Genomic DNA, 20,761 nt, shown 5'->3' with positions numbered 1-20,761 from the left:
CCCACAGGCCTCTTGGGAAGATCTGAAAATATTTTTTCTTTTCCCTCTCATGGGAAAAATGCCAGAGCCCATACGCCCCAGCGCCACAGGCAGAGGCCGTCAGCATAAACACAAGCATTTTCTGGCAAGGAAGAGCACCTTTGAGGTGCCTGCCCTTGGAGGTAGGCACCTCTAGCTGTCAACAGAAAAGAAAGCAACTCACTGCGTCCACATAAGCATTTTAAAATTCTGGATTTTATGCAGTTCAGCCTCACGCAGCCAGCTAGTCCTGGCTTCTGTTGCCTTTGTCTGGGCAAGTAAATAACTTAAATAAATACAACTCCTTCTTCGACCCAAGTATTCTGTAGCAAGTTCTTCTGGTTTATTCTCTGCTTTCCCCCAAAGCTGCATACTCATTTCAGAAAATGCCGTCTCCAGGTGCTTTTTTTTGGGGGGGGGGGGGAGGGATGACAAAAACTTCCTCTGACAGGAAAATGTCATTTAGATAGATCACAAATCACATTTGCTAAGGCCGGGGGAGCAATGGAATGAGAATTTCACTCCTCAGACATACACCGGTCAGAGGTCATGGCAAAGTCATACCTGTTATACCATCTTCCACTTGCCCTTCCAAAAAACTCCACCAAAACAGTCCAGAAAACTCCAAAAACGGTCTTCCCAATTACCACCTTGCTGTTCCGCTGTGCCTGGTGCTGTGCCTTGTCCTAAATGTGCCCTGCAGGACAATTCTGCCGTTGGGGCTTTCTGGGAACTCTTCAGAGCCCCTCCAGGGATCCTCCATGCAGAAAGACCTATTCACGAAGATCTCCTCAGCTCAAACAATTTTGGATATTCAGCTGACATATTTGTCTTTTTGGGGTGTACTGGGTGACTATGTATGAGAAGAGAATAAAGAGTTACTTCCACACTGCATGTGAGGACTGCTTCTGGCAGCACTCAGTCTCACCTTGCTTCCAGCTCCCAAGTGGAAAAATACATATATTTCAGCTCTGTAAATGTGCAGAAGCAATGAATCTGAACTACAGCAATAGGCGAGCAATCAACCTCCAGATAAAATGAAGGGGAAAATTTTATGCAGCAGTCTTCTGAGAATGCTGCTTTCATGAGATATTAACATTTCTGAGCTGCCATTTAGGTAACAAACATTTGGATTCCACGTGCAACCCACTAACGTCCATGGTATTTACATCAGATACAAAGGGCTAACATTGTCCCCAAAACACTGATTCTAGAGCTATCGACAAAGTGCAGATAGGAACCCTCAGCTACGAAGCCCAGTGGTTGCTTTCACTAGCCTGGGCAACAAAACGGTGATCCTTTGGGAAGACAATTTCATTAGGTGAGAGGCTCGGAGTCCCCAGCCTAGAGAAATGTCTCATTCCCAACAGTCACAGCTAATGCCAAGAGGAGATGGATAATTTAGGGAACTCCTTCCAAGGCCAAAGAAGGATTTATCTTCACCTATGTGAACTATGGAGACAAAATATTTTATTACGGTTTATTATTTTCAGTCATTTTGAGTCAAATAATTTTAGTTTACAATATTTTTCCTAAAGATTAATAGCAACAGTGAACATACACAGGATAAGCCTGTGTGTGCATGAGAAGACTGCTGTGTGAAGGGTGTTTTCTTCTACTCAGACTTCCCACCCATTAAAATGTCGGGAAAAAAAAACAGTAGTAGTTAACAGTAGTAGTTGATCAACATTTTATGTAACAAAAAGATCAGTTATCCAACATTTTTCAGTATCAAACCCTGAAATTTTTTCATTTTTCATTTTCTATAACAACTGTATTAAAAATCAATACAAAATGTTTTCACCCAATTGAAATAGCCGTTTGCAAAAAGAGCATCTCAGGGAGCTTACAACCCACATGTACAGATCAACAAAAGCAAGAAACTAGATACAAAGCATATAATGGAAACACAACTCCCTTCCTACTTGTCTTTGTCAGTGTTGCACTATAAGTATCCATGCTCTTTAAATGTAGTATACTGTGGGGGGATCATATAGCTTTCTAGAAAAATATGTCTATTTAGTGTATTTTGTATTAAACAGCTTGCTACATTTATAGATCTAATAGGGGATTGCATTAGTGTTCACACACTCTAAACAGCACTCCCAGGACTAATTTTGTGTTGAGGGATACACCAGAACATTTGCAGGCACAAACAGATGGGTCCACTTCTTGATTTTATCACTGTCTTTTTGTTTGTTTGCCATGCCAGACTGCTCTGCTGCATAAGATCTAAGTACCTACTCCTTAGTCTAACAATTCCCAAAATAGGAGACAGAAGGCCAATGTAAAATCAATTTTATCCAGTATTTATGACAGTATTTGGACTCCATAATACTAATATTTAGAGTCTGACAAAACTATAAATAACATTGCAACCAGAAAGGTTTGGGAATCACTGCTCTGAACACTGCTTTAACATGCCAGCAAGAAGATTCAAAGGTACTAATTAAATATGATACAGATGGTAGCAAGCTTTTATTTTGTAAAGTAAAAATCCAGCACATACACAGTTACAATTCTAGGTCTGTTTAAGTTCACAGCTTAGGAAAATTTTCCAATGGCATAGCTATCATTTGCGTGTTCTGTAATTTGCAAATCAGAGTTCCTGCTGGCAAATATTCATGTGAATTGGTTCGGTTACTGGAAAGAGTGTTCCTGCCTTCCAGAAGGAACTGGGGTCAATCTCTGACAATTTTTACAGATTATTTTCATGGGAAATATTTTCTGATTTATTCTCTTGCAGAAATATTTTTAAATACAAAAGATCTTTTAAAATTCTTTTAAGAGCACCCTGTAAGTTTTCTCCTTACCATCCATCCAAGTGACTGTGTATCGTTCAATAATGACTTCCGATCTTTAATATAAAAATAAACCACATGGTTCACAAAACCATGTTTGGCAGTACACTCTATCGGTTTATAAATCCCATCTTGAGGCACTTAACACTGTTTGTTTGTTTGTTTTTTAACATACCTAACAATTCCAAATGAAAATCTCTTCCCATTTTAACAGTCTACCCAGCATGTATGCACCAGCACACACATGTATATACACCTCGTCTGCGTGCTAACCTTTCAGAAACGCTTGCTTAAACCCCTTCCAGGACAGATGCAATCTAACAGCCGGTCAGCTCAATAACCTTCCTTTTCTTAGCTTTACAGTTCATCGTGTTCCTCTTTGGCCTCTTGGTCTTTTAGCTTGAATTCTTCAGCTGTAACTTTACCGTTTCCATCCCGGTCCTGATTGGTGAACATATTTTTAACAATCTTTTCAAAATCAAAACCTGGAGCTAGTTTTCCTTTGCCAGAATTGACTTGAGCTTGAATGTACTCTGAAAACTAGGTGGAGGGAAAGGGGGAGAAAAACAGCTCACAATGAAACAGATATTTAAAACTGAACAGATGTTTACAAAACAAGTATTTATTTGCTGTTGACTATTTAGCCTTTTACTGCTTATTATTAAGTGTGCATAAAAATGCCCTGTTACTGTCCTATAAAGCTTACAACCTAAACTGGACTAATTAGGACAGACACATGAGGTTAAATCACACTATCCAGAGCTCAACAGGAGTTTTTGCATTTATTCCAATGGATCCTGGATTTTATTCACGAGATAAGTCATTTTTCCTAATTTAGGAGGAAGATGGGTTGAACAGAAAGAGTGACTTAGGAACAGACCTATATGGAGAGAGCACGGTTTAGTTCTGCGTGTTGATTCAAGAAGCTCAACCTGTAAAACAGACACCCACCTACATCTTACAAGGAACAACACAAAAGAAAAAAAGAATGAAACCAAAAGATGAGAGTTAAAGTATAAGGATACCATGCAATTAATTAAAAGTAGTTTCAGGCATTATGCCTTCCACTCAATTCCCATGGGCTTTGGCTGGGAGTGGGAGAAGGGGGAAAGAGGGAAGAAAAAGTTACAGGCAAGATTTCCCTAAAAATCCTTCTCCTGCTACAAATGCTGAAGTTGTTCAAGGTAATCAGACAGCATCTGACAGAAGTCATGCCGGCTGGCTTGCCAAAAAACAGAAAACCCACAATCGATCAATCACAATTTTTCCAGTTAATGTAGTCTCTGGTGTTACTCGTCAAATAAGCTTCAGCAATGAGGGACATTTCTAACATTTCTTTTACATGTTTTAGGCCAAGCATCCTCTCACATCTCCTTTGCTCCTCCTTCTCCTCCTGCTAAGTGACCAGAAGGATGTGGGTATCAGTCACATCCCAACTCACTCATTCTCTGGACTGGAGAAAAACTCTTATCTTCTCTGCAAGGGCAGGAGTGGAGGTAAATGCAAAGATGGAGAAAGAAGGAAAACAAGGAGGTGTGAGAGAGTGACAAGAAGAGGGAAAAACAAGTGAAAGGCAGCTCACACTATTCTTTAGGTCCGCAGCCTGCACCTTGGGGGCTGCACGCAGCATTACTCCAACGAGGAAGGACACGGAACCAAAAGGTGAGAGACAGGTGACAAAGTTGACTGGAGGAGAGACTAAAAACCAGAACTCCTTGAGAAAATGGAGAGGAAATAAGGTGGAGGTTTACATAATCAGAGGTGGTATGGCAAAGGGAAGTGACTTTTCATTAGGGCACTCAACGAAATTCTCAGGCAGCAGACTTGAAAAGCAAGCACGAAAGGACTTGTTCACACGGCATACAAGTCACCTGTGGAAGGAGCAGCCATGGGCACTGCTCAGCTCCAGAAGTGACTAGACAGTTCCTGGATGCAGTGCTGCAAGCTCGGCCTTGGCCCAGGAATTTTCTGTAACAGTCTAATTAACAGACACTGTGAAGGCTGATGTGGTGAAGGACAACTGAATACTAACCCCGCCTCTTCTACCTGTTCCCTAAATACCTGTTGTTGACCACAGAAGGAGACCAAAACACTAAATGCTCTTAAGCAGTATGGCCATTCCTATACTTCATTTTTCTTTTTAGTTCCATCTCCAAAACTAAATAATCATATTTTAATTTGACACACTGGTTTCCTGTTAATTTGACAACCACAACCATACGCAAAGCTTAAAAAAAAAAAGAAAAAAAAGGAGAGCACGAGAGAGAGAGAACGAGAGAGACCCCGTTCTTTAACATCTTTGAGTACCTCGGTGACAGTGCTAGGAGAAAATCACTGCGAGTGTTTTCATCGCCTTGGCTTACCTCTTCCAGAAGAACCTTTCCATCATGATTCTGGTCTATTTCCTCAAAGAGGTTGGGAGAGACTTCGCCATTCCAAACAAACATGTACCCTTCAGGCAAGCCAGACACCAGTTCCAGCAGCTCAATGTCAAAAACTAAGACAGCACTACCAGGCACTTCTCCTTCTGTCACAACAAACAGCAAGGAGAGGTATTTATCCTTGCTTACCCTGATCTCCCATTGACCACTCTCTCACTGATCTTGCCTTACATCTCTTACATTATCCTTTTCCACTACCCACTATCCTTTTCACTCAGAATAAAATGTCTCTTCCCGCTCCACCAGGTGCTTCTCTACTGTGATCCAAGCCCACCAAACCTTCCTGTTCACCGCAGCGGGGGCTGGATCAGGCCACACACGAACAGCATGGTGGGAGTAGATGGATGCAGTATTTGGATGTAAGATAGATGTACAAGATATAGTATGCACACATATATCATGTGCACAGTATGCTGATCATGAGACAAAGGCAGAGCAAGAGACAAACATAATATGACCAGCACGTCAGTCCCTTAGCTTTGATTCACAAAAGGCACACTTGCACATGTTTTAACTTTAAACCACTTATGCATATTCCCTGGAATAGGGATTATTTCCAGTATCACAGTTTAAATAAATTTCAGTTCAATTGTTCTGATAAGCATTTAATATAAAGGAATATTTTATAACAAAACTGCATCCTTTTGTCTTTAATCTCACAGACTAAGAATTGTGGGAAAGAATTGATTTTCCTTTATCTCCCTGCTGCATACGTTGCAGCTGTATACCCAGCCTCTACTGACAGATACAACAGTGTCTCAACAGCCTGGTATATTAGCTCACTGAAACCAGGCAAGGAGTTTAACTTATCCTTTTTTTAAAAAAAAAAAAGTCACCTATAAATTCTGTCCAGTAGCAAATAAGTGGTAATCTCTTCAGATATGTAGGAATATACCAAAACACTAATAATCATGCAACGTTTCAGACCATGTATATCTAATGCCATCTGAATGATGCCAAATATCTAAGACAGGTATGTTTAATGTTTTTTAAACATAACAGATTGGGGTTTCATTTTATAAGCTAAGTTTCAATTTTTTTTAATTGTATATAATTATGCAATGTTATATAACAGTAGAAAATGTTGCATATTTATGACACTCATAATTTTTCATTCTTAATTTTTATGAAAGCCAGGTAAAAGTGAAAACACTTATTTACTTCTTCTCACAAGTTAATTTTCTGTTAAGCTTGATGCATGATGCCTAACAAAGAACCTTTACAAAATACAAACTGTTCTTGAGGTATTCGAAGAACAGACCAATTTGTGCAACTGTTCCCATCCAAACCAGAGTTTGTGGATCTTGGTGATCTCCTAACAGACTCCTTTCCTTCAAAACTTTTAACTCAGAAGGCTAGTAACAACCCCACATAGTGGGAACTGAAAGTTCCTGTCATTTCTGTGTTTGTTTTTTTTAATTATTGCTGTCCCTATCATTGAAAATCGATAGTCTCAATGCTGTAAAACAGGGATTCTCAAACTGCCTTAAAAGTGTTACTGTTGGTGTTTCAACAGCACTGATACACTGTTTTACATCTTACATTCAGTTCAGGTGGTTTTTGAGTTTTCAGTCTTCTTTGTATTTTCTAACATGTTAGTGCAGAATGGTTAGTGCCCCTTTAGTTTTGTTTCCTACATAGCACATTGCATGTCCAAGCGTGAGTACCTAATTCCTAATCTGTGAAAACAGTGTTTACTTCTCTCTGCACCACTGGAGTGCCTGGCACTTTCTGTTTTGACAGTGCAACATTACTGGGGGCATGAGAGTGTTCCCCTTGGAACTGGGACAATCTTTACATTGGCACAGAATAATAATAATGACTTAAAATGCAACAAAAACAGTATCTTCATTTCATCAGGGAGGGGTTGGCTAAAATAATGAAATGAAAAAACTCTAAAATTCCCCATTCCAGTATCTAAGTGATGTCTCTATTATTAAAGTCACCTTGAGTTCCAACGCATAGCAAGAAACAAGACATGCATCACATGTATTTCAGTTACTCAAAAGATAGTAAGTGGATGTGCATTAGGTTTTACTTACCAACTCCATCTTCTCCATACCCCAGATGAGGTGGAATAACAACTGTTCGCCGTTCTCCGACACACATATCTTGAAGGCCCATGTCCATCCCCACCACCACCTGTCCAGATCCTAGAACTATGTTGTAGGTCTTGCCAAGACTAAGCCTGGGAGTGGTGAAGAAAAAATAAATTTAAAAAAGCAACATATAAGAGAGTTTCTCTGGCTTAAAATTACCACACAAATAGCAGTTTTTAATTAGTGTCCTGCCACTGCCAAAAATTAACTTCATGCCCGATGCTCTGTTCTACCAAGCAGTTACCTAGAGTTGTTCTCAAGGTAGCAAGTCACAGTCAACGCCAACAGAGGGGTCCCTATTGTCAACAAGGACTGGCCAAGTCCTCCAGTATTAAAATTTTAGGCTTCTTGAATTAAATCCAATTAATATCATTAATCCTGCCAATTAAACCTCCAAAGTTTTTTATCTTTAAACAAGGACTTTTTGCCTTGCAAATATTTTTAACTAATGAAGCTGGGTTTTTAGCATATCTAAAAATTCCAGATGTACATTTGTTCCAGAACTACAAAGCTGTAAGAATCTGGGTATATTTACATGTGTCAGTCATCCCTTTAACTAAATCATTCACTATAATGTACCAGTCACTTAAGAACTAGTCATTTAACCATGACACCTTTGAAGTATAAGAATACTACCGCTATTTAACCATAGTATATTGTGAATTATGCCTTGCTGCTGGTGTCTTATCTCTAAAATAAGAAATTAGCAAAAGTTAAAATCCCAGAAGTTAAACATATATTGTGATTCTAAAGAGCGTGCTGTGTTACGACTTGTTACTTGGTATATGTCACAACAGCAGGATGCTTTCTTTTGTTAGTCTGCTTTCTTTGGTTATTTGACTTGATTGTACCATTGCAGGAGATTCCTGTACCACAGAATATTATTTGGAAGGAAAACAATTCAGTGGATAGGAAGGCAGCCTTAAAATCGGGAGCACAAGATTCACAATCTTTGTATCTCTAGATACAGACTAGACTGCTCTGAGTAAGTGACAAGCTCAACATCCCTTGGTTCTTGATGCAAGATGAGATTTGAGCATTCCTGTCATACAAAAGGTGTTTTAAAGCTGAACACATTACTTGTATACATACTATCACATCATGTGCTTCAATGTAAGCCAGATTTTCAGCTCTGCAAGCTATTGTGTACACTGTGAAAACTATGACCTGCTTGCTATATTAATTATATTGTTTAAAAATAGCTTTTTCCAAATTCCTATCCAAAAATAAAATACAATATTATTTAGATGACAACTGCTATCCAAAAGATGAAGGCAGAAACAAGAAGCTAGCAAAAGTATACTTGCAGCTGCAGTAAACAGTGCTGTGGGTTCAAGGCAGTTGAATATGAAATACGTTTCATATCACAAAAGCAAGCAAGACCAACCAGGAAGGAGCAAGGTTGTCAGGCAAAGTGTTTCAATTGCTCTTTGAATGAGGAGAGAGAAGGACTGGCAGCAATCTCTGCTTTCCTCATAAACCTACCATCAACAGGAAGAAGGAAGAGGAACATTATGGTCCCAGCCATCATCTAGCCCTCTAATAGTTTCTCCATGCTGACCTTTATTGCAGCCACGCAATACAAGAAAACTAGCACTTGTGTGAGGTAGAGACACAGTGCTGACCATTTCCTGTACAGACACTCAAGCCAGCTCAAACAAAACCACACTGAGTACCTCTGCCAGACCTCTTAGGAGCACCGAATCAGGACAGAGTGCAAATCCCACCCAAGAAACCGAATAAACTCGGAAAGTTCATTCATGTTGAGCCCTGTGATATTCCAGTACGACTTGCCCAGATACCTGAATTAGCCCATTTAAACAAACCACCACGCACACAACCTGTTTCATCACTCTGCCTGCACTTTATGTTCCTTTCTAACATATTCCAATACCCTCTTTGTTCTCAATTCTCTCTTTAAGCTATGATAGACTGTCTCTTTATTTTCCTCCTCCTATATGTCTTAGGTAGGCAGACATGAAAAATATATTCTAATATAAATAATCAATTTTTGACACAAAAATGCTTTCTTCCCCTCCAGCCTGCTTTGCAGGTTATTCATTCTGCTTTCAGAGCTACAAGGGACATTTTCTTTACCAGGGACTTTACTTACGTCGAGTCTAGCAAAGTACCGTCCAGGAGTGAAGCATTGTAGTGATACTTCAAGTAATCTCCCTTCTTGCTCAGTATGGTGCAGTTGGAAGGTTTATAGTTAACGGTAATGCTGACCGAATCTGACGGGTTGTGGAAGTCAACCACATGGATGTCAAAGACCAGCACTGCAGATCCTGGAATCTTTCCTAAATAGGAAGCAAATTAAGCAAGGAGAAAAAGAAATGGCACCCAGACAGGTTTATGATGACCAGGTGTTGCACCCTGTAAGAATATATATTCCCACTATGTCTGCTACTGACTGATTTTGCTCTTCCTTCTCATGATGAGAGGATTGCATCTCTTCTACGTGCAGCATAGATGCAGGCTGCATCCAGTGTTGGAAAGAGAACTTGTGGGAAAAGCAATAAATATGCACTCAGTTCAGCAATGAAGGAAAACATTTTCATCATTCTGAATTAAAAAATTATGCAGAAATGAAGCAATAAGCATACATTTCCTGTGATCATCCTAAATGACTGATTTCTGTTTCATGTACCAACTCATTACTGATCAGCAAAATTCTCACAGGATTTCTCATGCTTCGAGGAATGCTCTTGTGCCTAAAAGGTTATATTTCTTGAAAATATCCTGAGAGCAAGCAACTTCTTTCCCCCCTTCCCAGGAAAATGTGCAATTGCATTATCAGCAATGGCAGATACATCCAGACCCAACAATCGGTTTTGGTGGTAGAAAAGTCTAATTCCCAAATCACCATAATAGAATTTCAATAGAATTCACCAAAAAGAATCTTTTCTTATAATATGTCACTTTTCCCATATAACATCCCAGGAGGTAACTTTTGAAACTCCAGCCATAAAATTGTGATTGGTTAGAAGGATTAACATATTCTACCTCTCTCAACACTCTTAAGTATCAATGAGTTTTCCCAAAGGAATTTTAATTGTATGTTATACATACACACATGCTTTGCTGTTACATGCATCCACTGTTTATAGAAGCAACTTAGGAGTCCACAAAACCTGTGGCTGTGAAAGGAATGGGGAAGAATACTTAACACAATGAATTCCTTTAATGTACAGAGCTTGTTACGATATACAGGAAGGAAGATCTCACACTGCAGAGCTCCTAGCATCCAAGAACGAGTCTGTCCGAAACACTCATTATTCTAACGATTTCAGGTCACCAATTACATATGACATTGCCCTGCATTCTTATTGTCCTGCCTGTTAAGCTAATTAAAATAATTTTATAAATTCTGCGTGTAAACCTATCAGTTGCACATCCACCAAATAATAGCGTAATTCACAAGCCTTTCAAATGTGAAAAAAAGTGGAACAAATACTATCTACATACAACTGCACTGAGGAGCAAAGGAAACACCAATAATTGGGGAAGACGGTACTAAATGAAAAGTTAAACTCACCTCTTCCTTCTTCTCCATATCCAAGATGAGGAGGGATTATTATTCGTCTCTTTTCACCAATGCATATACCTAGCAAACCTTCATCCATCCCAGCAATCACATAGCCTTTCCCGACATAGGTGTCATATGTACGATTTCGCGAATAGCTGTGGAAAATATTTGCTTTTTAGCAGTGGCAGATGTGCTTGAGAAAATGCAGACTCTTGCAATGGGTCTGTGACACAATTCTATCACAATTCTTAAATGAGTTAAAGTCAAACACATGGTCATTAACTATCACTGGACAGGCACAACACAACCACCATGTTCAATGAATCCAGGCTACCACGTTTCATCAGTCACTAATGCATGGATTATTTATTAACCAATACAGGAACACTGGCAGTTTATTTACAAACATATTTCTACCACATACATGAAAAAAAATATGTCTATTTATATATTTTAAAATAAACGGAAATCATGTTTTAATAAATAACTAAAATCAAAAAGTTTTCTACTTTCAATTCCCCCCATCCCAACACTGCTTAAATAAGTGCTTACAAACTAGATATAGATTAGGTGACACCCTTCAGACTATCTCATTTTGCAACAACCACAACTATGTAGCTTAACTGCTCCAAGCCTAAGATGGGAAAAGTAGGTTCACCTGGGATGCATAGAAGAAAAATGAGTCACGACAACAGTATCAATAATACCCCTCCCTTCTAAACTATGCCAATCACTTAAACATAGGTCGAAGGATCTGCTGCAACACCTCATGATAAAACAAAACAAGCCTACAACAACAGATGATTTTTATTACAAAGGATGCAGCTGTGTTTTGCCTTTCTTCAAGCCATGTTACTTGGAGGCACAACTCAAAGCAGGAAACGCAGAAAGGTTTTAATTCAACTTTACTAGGTGATTCTGGGAAAGCATGAGGCCAGTACAGACCCTGACAAAATTCAGAGGCTTGTTCAACTGCTCTACATGTAGGCAGACCTGGCTGAGCTGCCTAGCAGCACTTCTGCAGTGCAATATGGCAGAGAAAAAAGAAAAGAATGAATGAAGATTATTAGAGCTCCCGACCCCAGCCATTAGCCATGCTTTGGGCATGCTCCCGGTACCAGTGGGAAAGTTTTCCGGGCCAGCTCCAAGGCTTTCAATAGCTACTGTTAGCTGCTTTATCTCTCTTTGTATGACCTCCAGATTTGGCAGTGTGTCTTCATAGGCTTGTTAATCATTGGCCTTACTTGTAACTTCTGCAGGAAGCCAGGGAATGACAATCTAACCAATGAGCCCTATGATCACTGTCAGCTCTTTAGATGATGTAGAGGCTGCTGTCTACAAAGCATTTATTACTATCTATTGACAACAACCCTTATATAAATACCACAGCCATCTCAAAAATCGCTAATTGCTACAGAAAAGACAATAATCATTTACCTTTCAAAAAGAGAGACTTTGGGTAGGTGCCCTGTGGATAAGCCATCCTTAAGTTCTACAGTGGTGGCTGGTGACCCAGGTCTCCAGGTTTTCACCTCCTCCAAGTTGAGCAGTTGAGTGGGGAGATAAAGGCTGACTCTGAACCTGACAGCATCTCAATTCACTTACATGATGTATACTATAACTCCCTGACTCCTTCTCATGGGAGTAGCACATGTGGCACACTACTCAGCTTATGTTTGCAAACTGATCCTGATCTTCAGCTTATAGCAGCTGCAGAAGTATGAAGCAATTTTCTACGAGTTTATTTTCTAAAATGTTTTACAGTGGATCACTTTCAACTCCTTTTAGCTACTTGTGCCAGCTGTTCTACCTGGAGTGGAAAAAGTAAGCTACTGCTCATTAAAGTGAAAAAAAAGTGACAGGAAGCTACAAGGGTATTATTCAGCATATAATTCTGCACATGACTCATATGTGGCCAGAAAGCTTTCAATCTGAAGTGACAGTGATCCCTTTTCCTTTATCACTGAAATCCTGTTGCTGAGTTCTGTTCTGAAAGACATCATCCTTCAAAATACAGACACTCCTCAAGTACAGAGGGAAAGACTATCCTCAGATCAAGGTCTGGCTTATATAACCTCAAGTTAGCCACTAGCTTATTCTTTTACAATTCTCTGGATGTTAAATTGGAATCATATTTATTTTCTCTCTCTCTTTAGTAATATTATCTATTTGGAAGATAAACTCTTTGGACTAAAGTGTCTTCAAACATGCTTGTCTAAAGCACACATTGCTCTATTAGGTGGATCATAACCCCTATATGGCGTCTTAGGTACTGTCATCATACAAAATTGGTCTTTGTCTTGCTTCCCACACTGAAAAGGTTTGTGTGGGCTTTAATAATAGAAAGCTTCAACCCCACTCACAAATTTCAAAAAGGAAGGAAAAGGTTATATTATAGACAGACAGACAAGCCAAGCTGGAAATGGGGTCTGTAACACTGAATGGTTTGGTTACCTGGAATCAAACAACGTGCCATCCAAAAGTGTGCCATTGTAATGGTATCGGAGAAAGTCTCCTGTTTGGCTTCTCCGCTCACAGGATTCAGGTATGTGCTGGTTCTCAATAGTAATACCATCCTTGGGGTTATGGAGATCTAGCAAAACCACGTCAAAGACCAGAGAAGCTTGGCTGGGGATCTCCTTACCTACAAGAGTATTAGAGTAGAAATCAGTAAGAAAGAACAGGGGTTTTAGGAGGAACTTACACTCTTTTATTGAACAAAAATAACCTATTTCGGAGTATCAGGCACTTCCCCTCCAAATATAAATTAGTGCAATCTGCTTCCGGTAAGTCATCTTTTATTTCATGTGTAGGTTTGTCACCCACATTCAATTATCTCCTTTTGTTCCTATTACGATGGCACTGGATCACCAAAAACTGCAATCTCTTCAACAACACCTACCATAATCAACTTACAACAGGTCCATCTGAACTATGTGTTTTAGTCTAGGAGTATTTCCAACATACTTTATGAAAGTACATAAAAATAACAATCAGAACACAGATCTAGTCCTCCTGCTTTTCCTACTTGCTAATGACAAAACAGAAGAGCAGATGATGGAAGTTGAAAAAGGGTAAATCAAGTATCTCAGTGAAGAAGTACCTTTCTATCGGTACACAAATTATATCATAGAGATGTATCACCGCTTTATCAGAGAACCAATGAACTGAAGATCTTGGCAAAATTTTAAAAAGTAATGATCTCCATGGATAACAAAGCTCTGTAGAGTTATCATAATTAATGTAAAAAAGTCATGGAATGAGTATGAAAACTTGTACACCACAGACAATCCTTAAATATTAAGAGCGGAAAGAGAATTTAGGCAAGGAAGAGTCCCCAGATATACCTAACTGCCCCCTCATTTACAGCAGGGAGCTCTGTGTATGACCTGCAGGCTGCATACAGTCTGCCAGGACAATTAGTCCATCTGGTAGTTATTACTGGGGGATTTGTTGCCAAAAAATGAGCAAAACTGGAGCTATAAATTGATTTTCCTGTTTTTAAAGGTTTTCTGCTCTCTGTGGCAGTCATTGGAAGAATCAAGCAGTCACCTGACTTCCAATTTTCTGAATCATGCTATTAACCACAGAGGAAATTCTCTGAAAGGAAACTAAATTTCCCTATATAAAGGTTACAATTAGAATCAAAAATATGTCAACTAAGCAATTTACTGTTTGTAGGAAAAAAAAACCTTGAATTTTCTAATCAACCACCTCCTCCATATAATACATTTTGAACCTCTCTTTTCCATCAGTACATTCCATTTGTCTGTAAGTGGTAATAATGCAGCCCATAAATTAAAATTACATGGGGCACAGGTTTGTGTTAGAATATGGATGGCTTGAGAAAGAAAAAGAGTAACTTTTACCATCTCCTTCTTCTCCATATGCCAGGAAAGGTGGTATTGTGATAATACGCTTCTCCCCTACGCACATTCCCAAGAGACCCTGGTCCATACCAGGAATCAGCCATCCAATTCCAACATAGGTATCATACGTTCTCATCCGATTATGGCTAAAAATGTAAAAAAAAGAATGTCACAGAGCCACAGGAAGGAACAATATTAATCTGCAGAGGCCATACCATGCACAAAACCAGTACAACTCACAACTTGCTGTCTAAAATATATTGCTCCTTGATTTACCAAGGTCTTGCTTGGTAGCATTTTCCAGAGCTCTTAGTTGGTTTAGGAACCTAAACATTGTTTTGAAAACTGACCTACAAACATAACAGCAACTGGTAGTAAAGTATCATTTTCCTCAGAATGTTAATGGAGTACGCATGCTGTAAACTTAAAATCTCAATATGAGAGTGTTAGTAGTTCATTCTCTTTTAACAGTTGTGCCTGTTTAATTTATAAACCTTGCATCTAACTTGAATAGCAATGCTGCAATTGTTACAAAAACTATTAGCTGATGCAATTAACAGTAATATGGATACAGGGAATGAAAGAAAAAAATCTGGGCTGCTGATGCCCATGCAGAAATAATGAAATTTTTTTATTGGTTTGAGTCAATACTGCCTTGCCATAATCCCTGAATAAATTACTCTCATTTGTATGATGCTAGCTTTAGTTTCTTGTGAAAACTCTCTGTGTTTCTGGGCAATTAGCATTATTTGTGATACCAGTGGAGGTGGAGGAAAACATTGGTTTAAGTGACATCAGATTAAAATACACACACAAAGCCCAGCTGCGTACCTGGAATCAAACAGGGTCCCGTCTAAGAAGGTTCCATTATAATGGTATCGTACAAAGTCAGACACCTGGACTGTCCGAGGACACGTCTCAGGTTTAAAATAAGTCTGAACCTGCACTTCATCCTCTGAATTCCACAGATCTATGAGAAGCACATCGAAATGGAGCACAGCGTTTGGGGGTATCACACCAGCTGCAAAAGCAAAACAACACGAGCAGTTATATTTCCCTTTTTATTTTTACATGGCACCAGCAAAACAGGAGCCTACCCACACATTCCCTAAAATAATGTGTGTGACTTCTTCCTTTTTGTGTTTAAATCCCTCTGCCCCTTGTCACTGTTGCAGCCACATAAGCAGGGAGAATCTGACAGCATGAACTGCTATCAGGTATGTCCATTGGGCAAACTGATCTTGCATTTGCCATCCCGTGAGTCTTTAGAGCAAAGCTGCTTCCACTGTTAACAAGGCCTTGTGCAGATCTGCAGTGGCAACACGTATTTAACAGTGAGGGAGGTATAAATAAATAGTTAACTTCAGCTAACACGGTTCATTTGCTGAAGGTGTGCTGCAGTTAACGTATCTTACTTTAGCACATCAGGACGCTGCATGCCATTGAAGAAGGAGTCTAGACAGATTAGCCGGGCTACAGAAATTGTTAATAAATACCCCCGAGCAGGGGAAAACCTCTGTGAAATTCATTACGTGCAATTTCTACCATTCTTTTCTGTCATTCGATCTCCTGTCTGCTCTGTTGCATCGCTCACGCAACTAGTTACTGATGGCTCTGGTGCTGTACTTACAAACGCCTTCGCTTCCGTAGGCGAGCTTGGGGGGAATCTTCACAAAGCGCCTCTCGTTCACACACATGCCCACGAGAGCTTTGTCCATCCCAGCAATAAGTTGGCCTTTTCCCACGAACACATTGAATGTGGAACCCCTGTCATAGCTAAAGAGGGAAGGACAGGCAAAAAAATAAGAAGTTAATTTACCAACCATTCCACATCTGTTTTTTGAGAATTTAACTGTATCTTGTTTCTACTTTGCCCTGTTAGGCTAATGTAACTTTATTAAGAGACAGCCGCTAAGAGAACAGGCAAATCCCAGGGTTTCTTAAACTTCAACTCCCCCTTTCAATCACTGCTCACCGTCTCTCAAATGCTTTCTAACAATATGACGTATACTGCAGAAACCTCAAGCCCCAAACGACAAATGGTTAATCTACACGCTAATGCTATAAGCAGCACTGGAAAATTAATGACAAAAGGGACAGATTAAACACCATGACAAGGTATAAAAGGATGGCTGCTCCCACAGTAGGATCTCATCCTATTTATATCAGTTGATTAACACATTTATATTAGTTGATTAACCAGAAAGATCAATAAGCTTTACGACATGAGACCACATGGTTGGTAACTCTCTGTGGGAGAAGAGGAAAGGGGAGAAGGTGCCTTTCTAAGTAACAGTTGTGAGACTTGGCAACTGGCTATTTATTTTCTCTTCCGCATTCCCAGCTTGCATTTCATAAAGATTTAAATAAATAGCAAAACCCACAGATGTGCTTTAAAGAGCAAGTTTGCAGGATCAAGAATTGATGTATCTAACTAAATCTTCCACTGTGATAATAAGTGAACATTTGGCAGGTAAAAAGAAATTATGCTTAGATGATAATAAAGTACTCTATAGAGCACTGAGAGCAGCAGTGTTAATGTGATTTAAAACTAACACTAGCTTACATGGTTAGAGTTTGACTATTTTAAACTCACACAGTGACCCCACTTTGCCATACTTGAATTACTGCTGTTATTCTTTTTTTTTTTTTAGAGCAACATACAAATATATGACAGGAACACTTCAAAAGTTTTTTGCCTATTTTTAAACTTTCACTGCTTTAGTTTTCTCAAATTCCTTTTATAATTTAAAGGACTTTTTTTCAGATAAAAGGGAGCACTGAAAAAGAAAAAAAGGCTTGTGTGTCTTTGCCTGCTAAAATATTCCGGAAAGCAGCCAGTAGCTAGATATCACTAGGGAAATGATGTCAAACTTTCCTTTGAAGACTGTACACATCACTTCCACTACACACTGAGCCTCCTAACAGTCCCAAGCCTCGAATCCCTCAAATATTTTTGCAAATGATCTCTTTGTTTACACCACGATTTTTCTTCTGGCAAACATTTTTCTTAAAACAGACATCCCTCTATACAGAGCCTTCACTTCTACGGCACAAATATTGCTATTCCTAGACAAGGATGGAAAATATTTAAACAGGTTCCTGACAAATTCTGTTATATATGTAAATATGTAATTAAGATGTTAAGATTAATAACATAAAAGATTCTGAAAAACCAAGAAAAGTGCCAAGCTTTGTCAATTGCTACAAAATATGACAACGTCATGGAGAGATTTAAAACAGAAAAGCATTAAGTTTTTTTCTACCTAAATAAACCTACGATTAAGAAAACTTGGACACTAAGCGAAGAACTGAAAGAAGCAGTGAACAGGCCAGGCAGCTTTGCATGACTGACTGACTTTGCAGATTCCTTAAAACTAAGCAAAATTAGTTTCCACTAGTGGAAATTACCAAAGTAATAGCAGAYGCACACACAATTAAATTCAGACTTTAAAATCTTAACCATTTTAGGACCATGGGAATAAAACCCCAAATATTGAAAGAAAAGAAGTTAGTTAATTTATGTGATAAGTTTGTGATTAGTCAGACTCGTAAAAGGGCCTGTTAGCAAGAAGAGTAGTATTATTACTTTCTACTTGGAAATACCCGTACAGAAAAAAACGTATAAACCTCAAGAACATTTTTGGCAGCTGAATAAGAAACTAAGCAAAACTGCCCTTAGTTCATCACCTGAAGTATCTTCTAGGCCAATTTCATAGTAGCATTTGACTAAATTGATGCTTTATTAGTAAATGCTTTCATCAACTTAAAAACTAGATAGCCTTTATGAGAAGTAAAATATGGGTTTTTTAATAAATTAATTTTAGGTATAAATTGATTATCTTAAATTTGTATGCAGTAAGCACTAAGGGTTTTAAGAGAAATATTCCAGAATATTTCTATAGTTAACCTATGGATCCCCAAACCTCTTAATTTTGCATTAATCCTTAACATGAACTTTTTTTCAATATCAAAAAAAAAACTAGCACAGTTAGTGAATAACAGTGAATAACAAAAATGTACATCAAAGTTGCCATCTAAAAAAAAATGACAAGCTAAACTAACCTGATTTTTTACATCCTTTTGAAATGAAGATGATCATACAAATACTCAGTTAGAGTAGACTATCACCAGTATTATTTGTCGTAGTGATATTTAGAGGACCCAAAGGGATAAAAGCTGTGCAGTTCTGCACAGCGCACTCCTGCCCCAAACAGTTTGCAGGCAGATTACAAGGATTCAGTCGCTGGAAGCAGAGCTGAGCCCACACTTCAAAAGCCTGGAGCCCGGCACAGGTGCTCAGCCGGGCCTCCAGCACCTCCGGGTGTCCTGCCTCAGTGCTGGTACAACTCACCACAGCAGCGAGCCTCAGTATGCGTTTGTAGAAATCAGAAACACATTTCAGAGCACATGGCTGCTCCTCGCAGTCACACATATTTTTATAATGAGCACTGAGGATAATGGCTTTGTGCGTCCTCAGATCTGCGACTAAGTTATTTTCCATGACTATCAGTTGCCAATGAATTCACTGTTTTTCTGCGTTATTTCACTAAGACTGCACTGAGTAAGGCCAACCGAGCCCTCAGCTATTGCATCCTACACTTTATGCAGTGAGCTCCTGGTGAGGTGGCACTACAGGCACACTCACGTACAGCCAGCTCAGGAAGAAGATTTTAGTTTACTCTGAAGGACAGTTATTTCCCTAAGGCTGTAGATTGTCTTTGAAGCACAGTGAGGATTACCAGGATTACTGGAAATACATTTTTTTTTCTTTCTGAGTAATACTTTGATCTGTGGCAACGAAGGAATCAAGAAAAAGCAAGCAAGCAGTGAGATGGCAGCATCAGCATCCTCAGCAATCTCCTGACCTCTTCAGGTTTTCTGATCCCAAAGAAACACCAGGAGTGCAATCAGGCACTTCCCTGTATATGGGTCACATTTATTCAGGAGTAAATTACACAAAATTTTCTAAGTAAATACAGCTTGATAATTTTTTGCATTTCTGATAAAAACGAGTGTGTGTGTGTGTGTGTGTGTGTGTGTGTGTGTGTGTGTGTGTTCCAGTTAAGTTTGAGCCTTGGAAAGACAGAGGAAACGTACAGAAAGAAATGGGCAGGAAATCACCAAACAGAGCGACTCTGCCTGCAACATGGCAGACGCTCCTGTTCACCAGGCCAGCTCAATATCCCGGTGGTCTTTTCCTCCCCTGGAGTGGAAAGCTCCAGGCCAGCATGCAGGACAGGCAGCTGGAAGTGCACGCTGGTGGCCCACAGAGCGCACAGATTGCCGCACCCTGGGCCAAGCCCCACGAGAGGTCTCACTCCCCAGCACTTGAACCCCATCTCTTTGCCCTTTCGTGTTTCACACACACCTTCCCACTAGCCTGTACATACAGCGTGCCCACTTGTACAGTGCTGCCCAGCTTCCTGCTAGCCTGTCGCTGCCCGATCACCCCAAAAGGGCTCACAGGCCTCAGGCGGAAAGAGCAGAGGGCCCAGGACCAAACCTTGGACGTGGCCTTCACCCAGTGCCACCATCCGGACACTGCTGCTGCGAGCCACCCACCAAAATACCCCTTTGTAGCACCACCTCCCCATCCCCTCGTCTTCCCAAAGAGGGTCCTCACACAAACCCAACCCCGGGGGGAAGGGGGGCTTGCAGACTACGACCCGAGGGGATGTGAACTAAAGCCTGCGGGGCTTGCAAGTCAAGCCCCGGGGGGGATGCACCCCGGGCCCGGGGGGGGGACGCAATCCGGACCGGGGGCTGGGTGCACACCGGGACCAGGGGGGGATGCACCCCGGGCCATGCAATCCGGACCGGGGGCAGGATGCACACCGGGACCGGGGGGAGGCCGCAAGGCAGACCTGGAGTCGAAGCGGGTGCCGTCGGGGAAGGCGCCGTGGTAGTGGTAGCGCACGAAGTCGCCGCGGCGCACGGCCCGCGGGCAGCGCTCGGGCACGAAGCGCCGCTCGACGCGGACGTCGGCGCCGTCCCAGGGCGG

At 40.2% G+C, this 20,761-nt stretch overlaps 1 protein-coding gene across 4 annotated transcripts in view; it reads right to left on the bottom strand.

The window, feature by feature from the left end:
• Positions 1–1,684: 1,684 nt before the first annotated feature.
• Positions 1,685–20,761, bottom strand: part of FKBP9 (FK506 binding protein 9) — a 34,546-nt gene continuing 15,469 nt past the window's right edge. For 3 of the 4 annotated variants that reach the window (XM_026068601.1, XM_026068599.1, XM_026068600.1), the window contains exons 4-12: positions 16,388–16,533; positions 15,589–15,778; positions 14,758–14,903; positions 13,343–13,532; positions 10,898–11,043; positions 9,473–9,659; positions 7,303–7,448; positions 5,183–5,346; positions 1,685–3,359 (exon numbers count right to left, since the gene is read on the bottom strand). In XM_026068601.1, the coding sequence (XP_025924386.1) occupies positions 3,177–3,359; positions 5,183–5,346; positions 7,303–7,448; positions 9,473–9,659; positions 10,898–11,043; positions 13,343–13,532; positions 14,758–14,903; positions 15,589–15,778; positions 16,388–16,475 (1,440 nt within the window). In that variant the 5' untranslated portion in view covers positions 16,476–16,533 and the 3' untranslated portion in view covers positions 1,685–3,176. Of the gene's footprint in view, positions 3,360–5,182; positions 5,347–7,302; positions 7,449–9,472; positions 9,660–10,897; positions 11,044–13,342; positions 13,533–14,757; positions 14,904–15,588; positions 15,779–16,387; positions 16,534–20,624; positions 20,742–20,761 lie in introns of those variants that run through there. The other variant, XM_026068602.1, reaches the window with a different exon arrangement.

Source organism: Apteryx rowi, unplaced genomic scaffold, assembly GCF_003343035.1.
Source record: "Apteryx rowi isolate R43461 unplaced genomic scaffold, aptRow1 scaffold_276, whole genome shotgun sequence".
NCBI lineage: Eukaryota > Metazoa > Chordata > Aves > Apterygiformes > Apterygidae > Apteryx > Apteryx rowi.
This window is presented reverse-complemented; position numbering and strand designations above follow the sequence as displayed.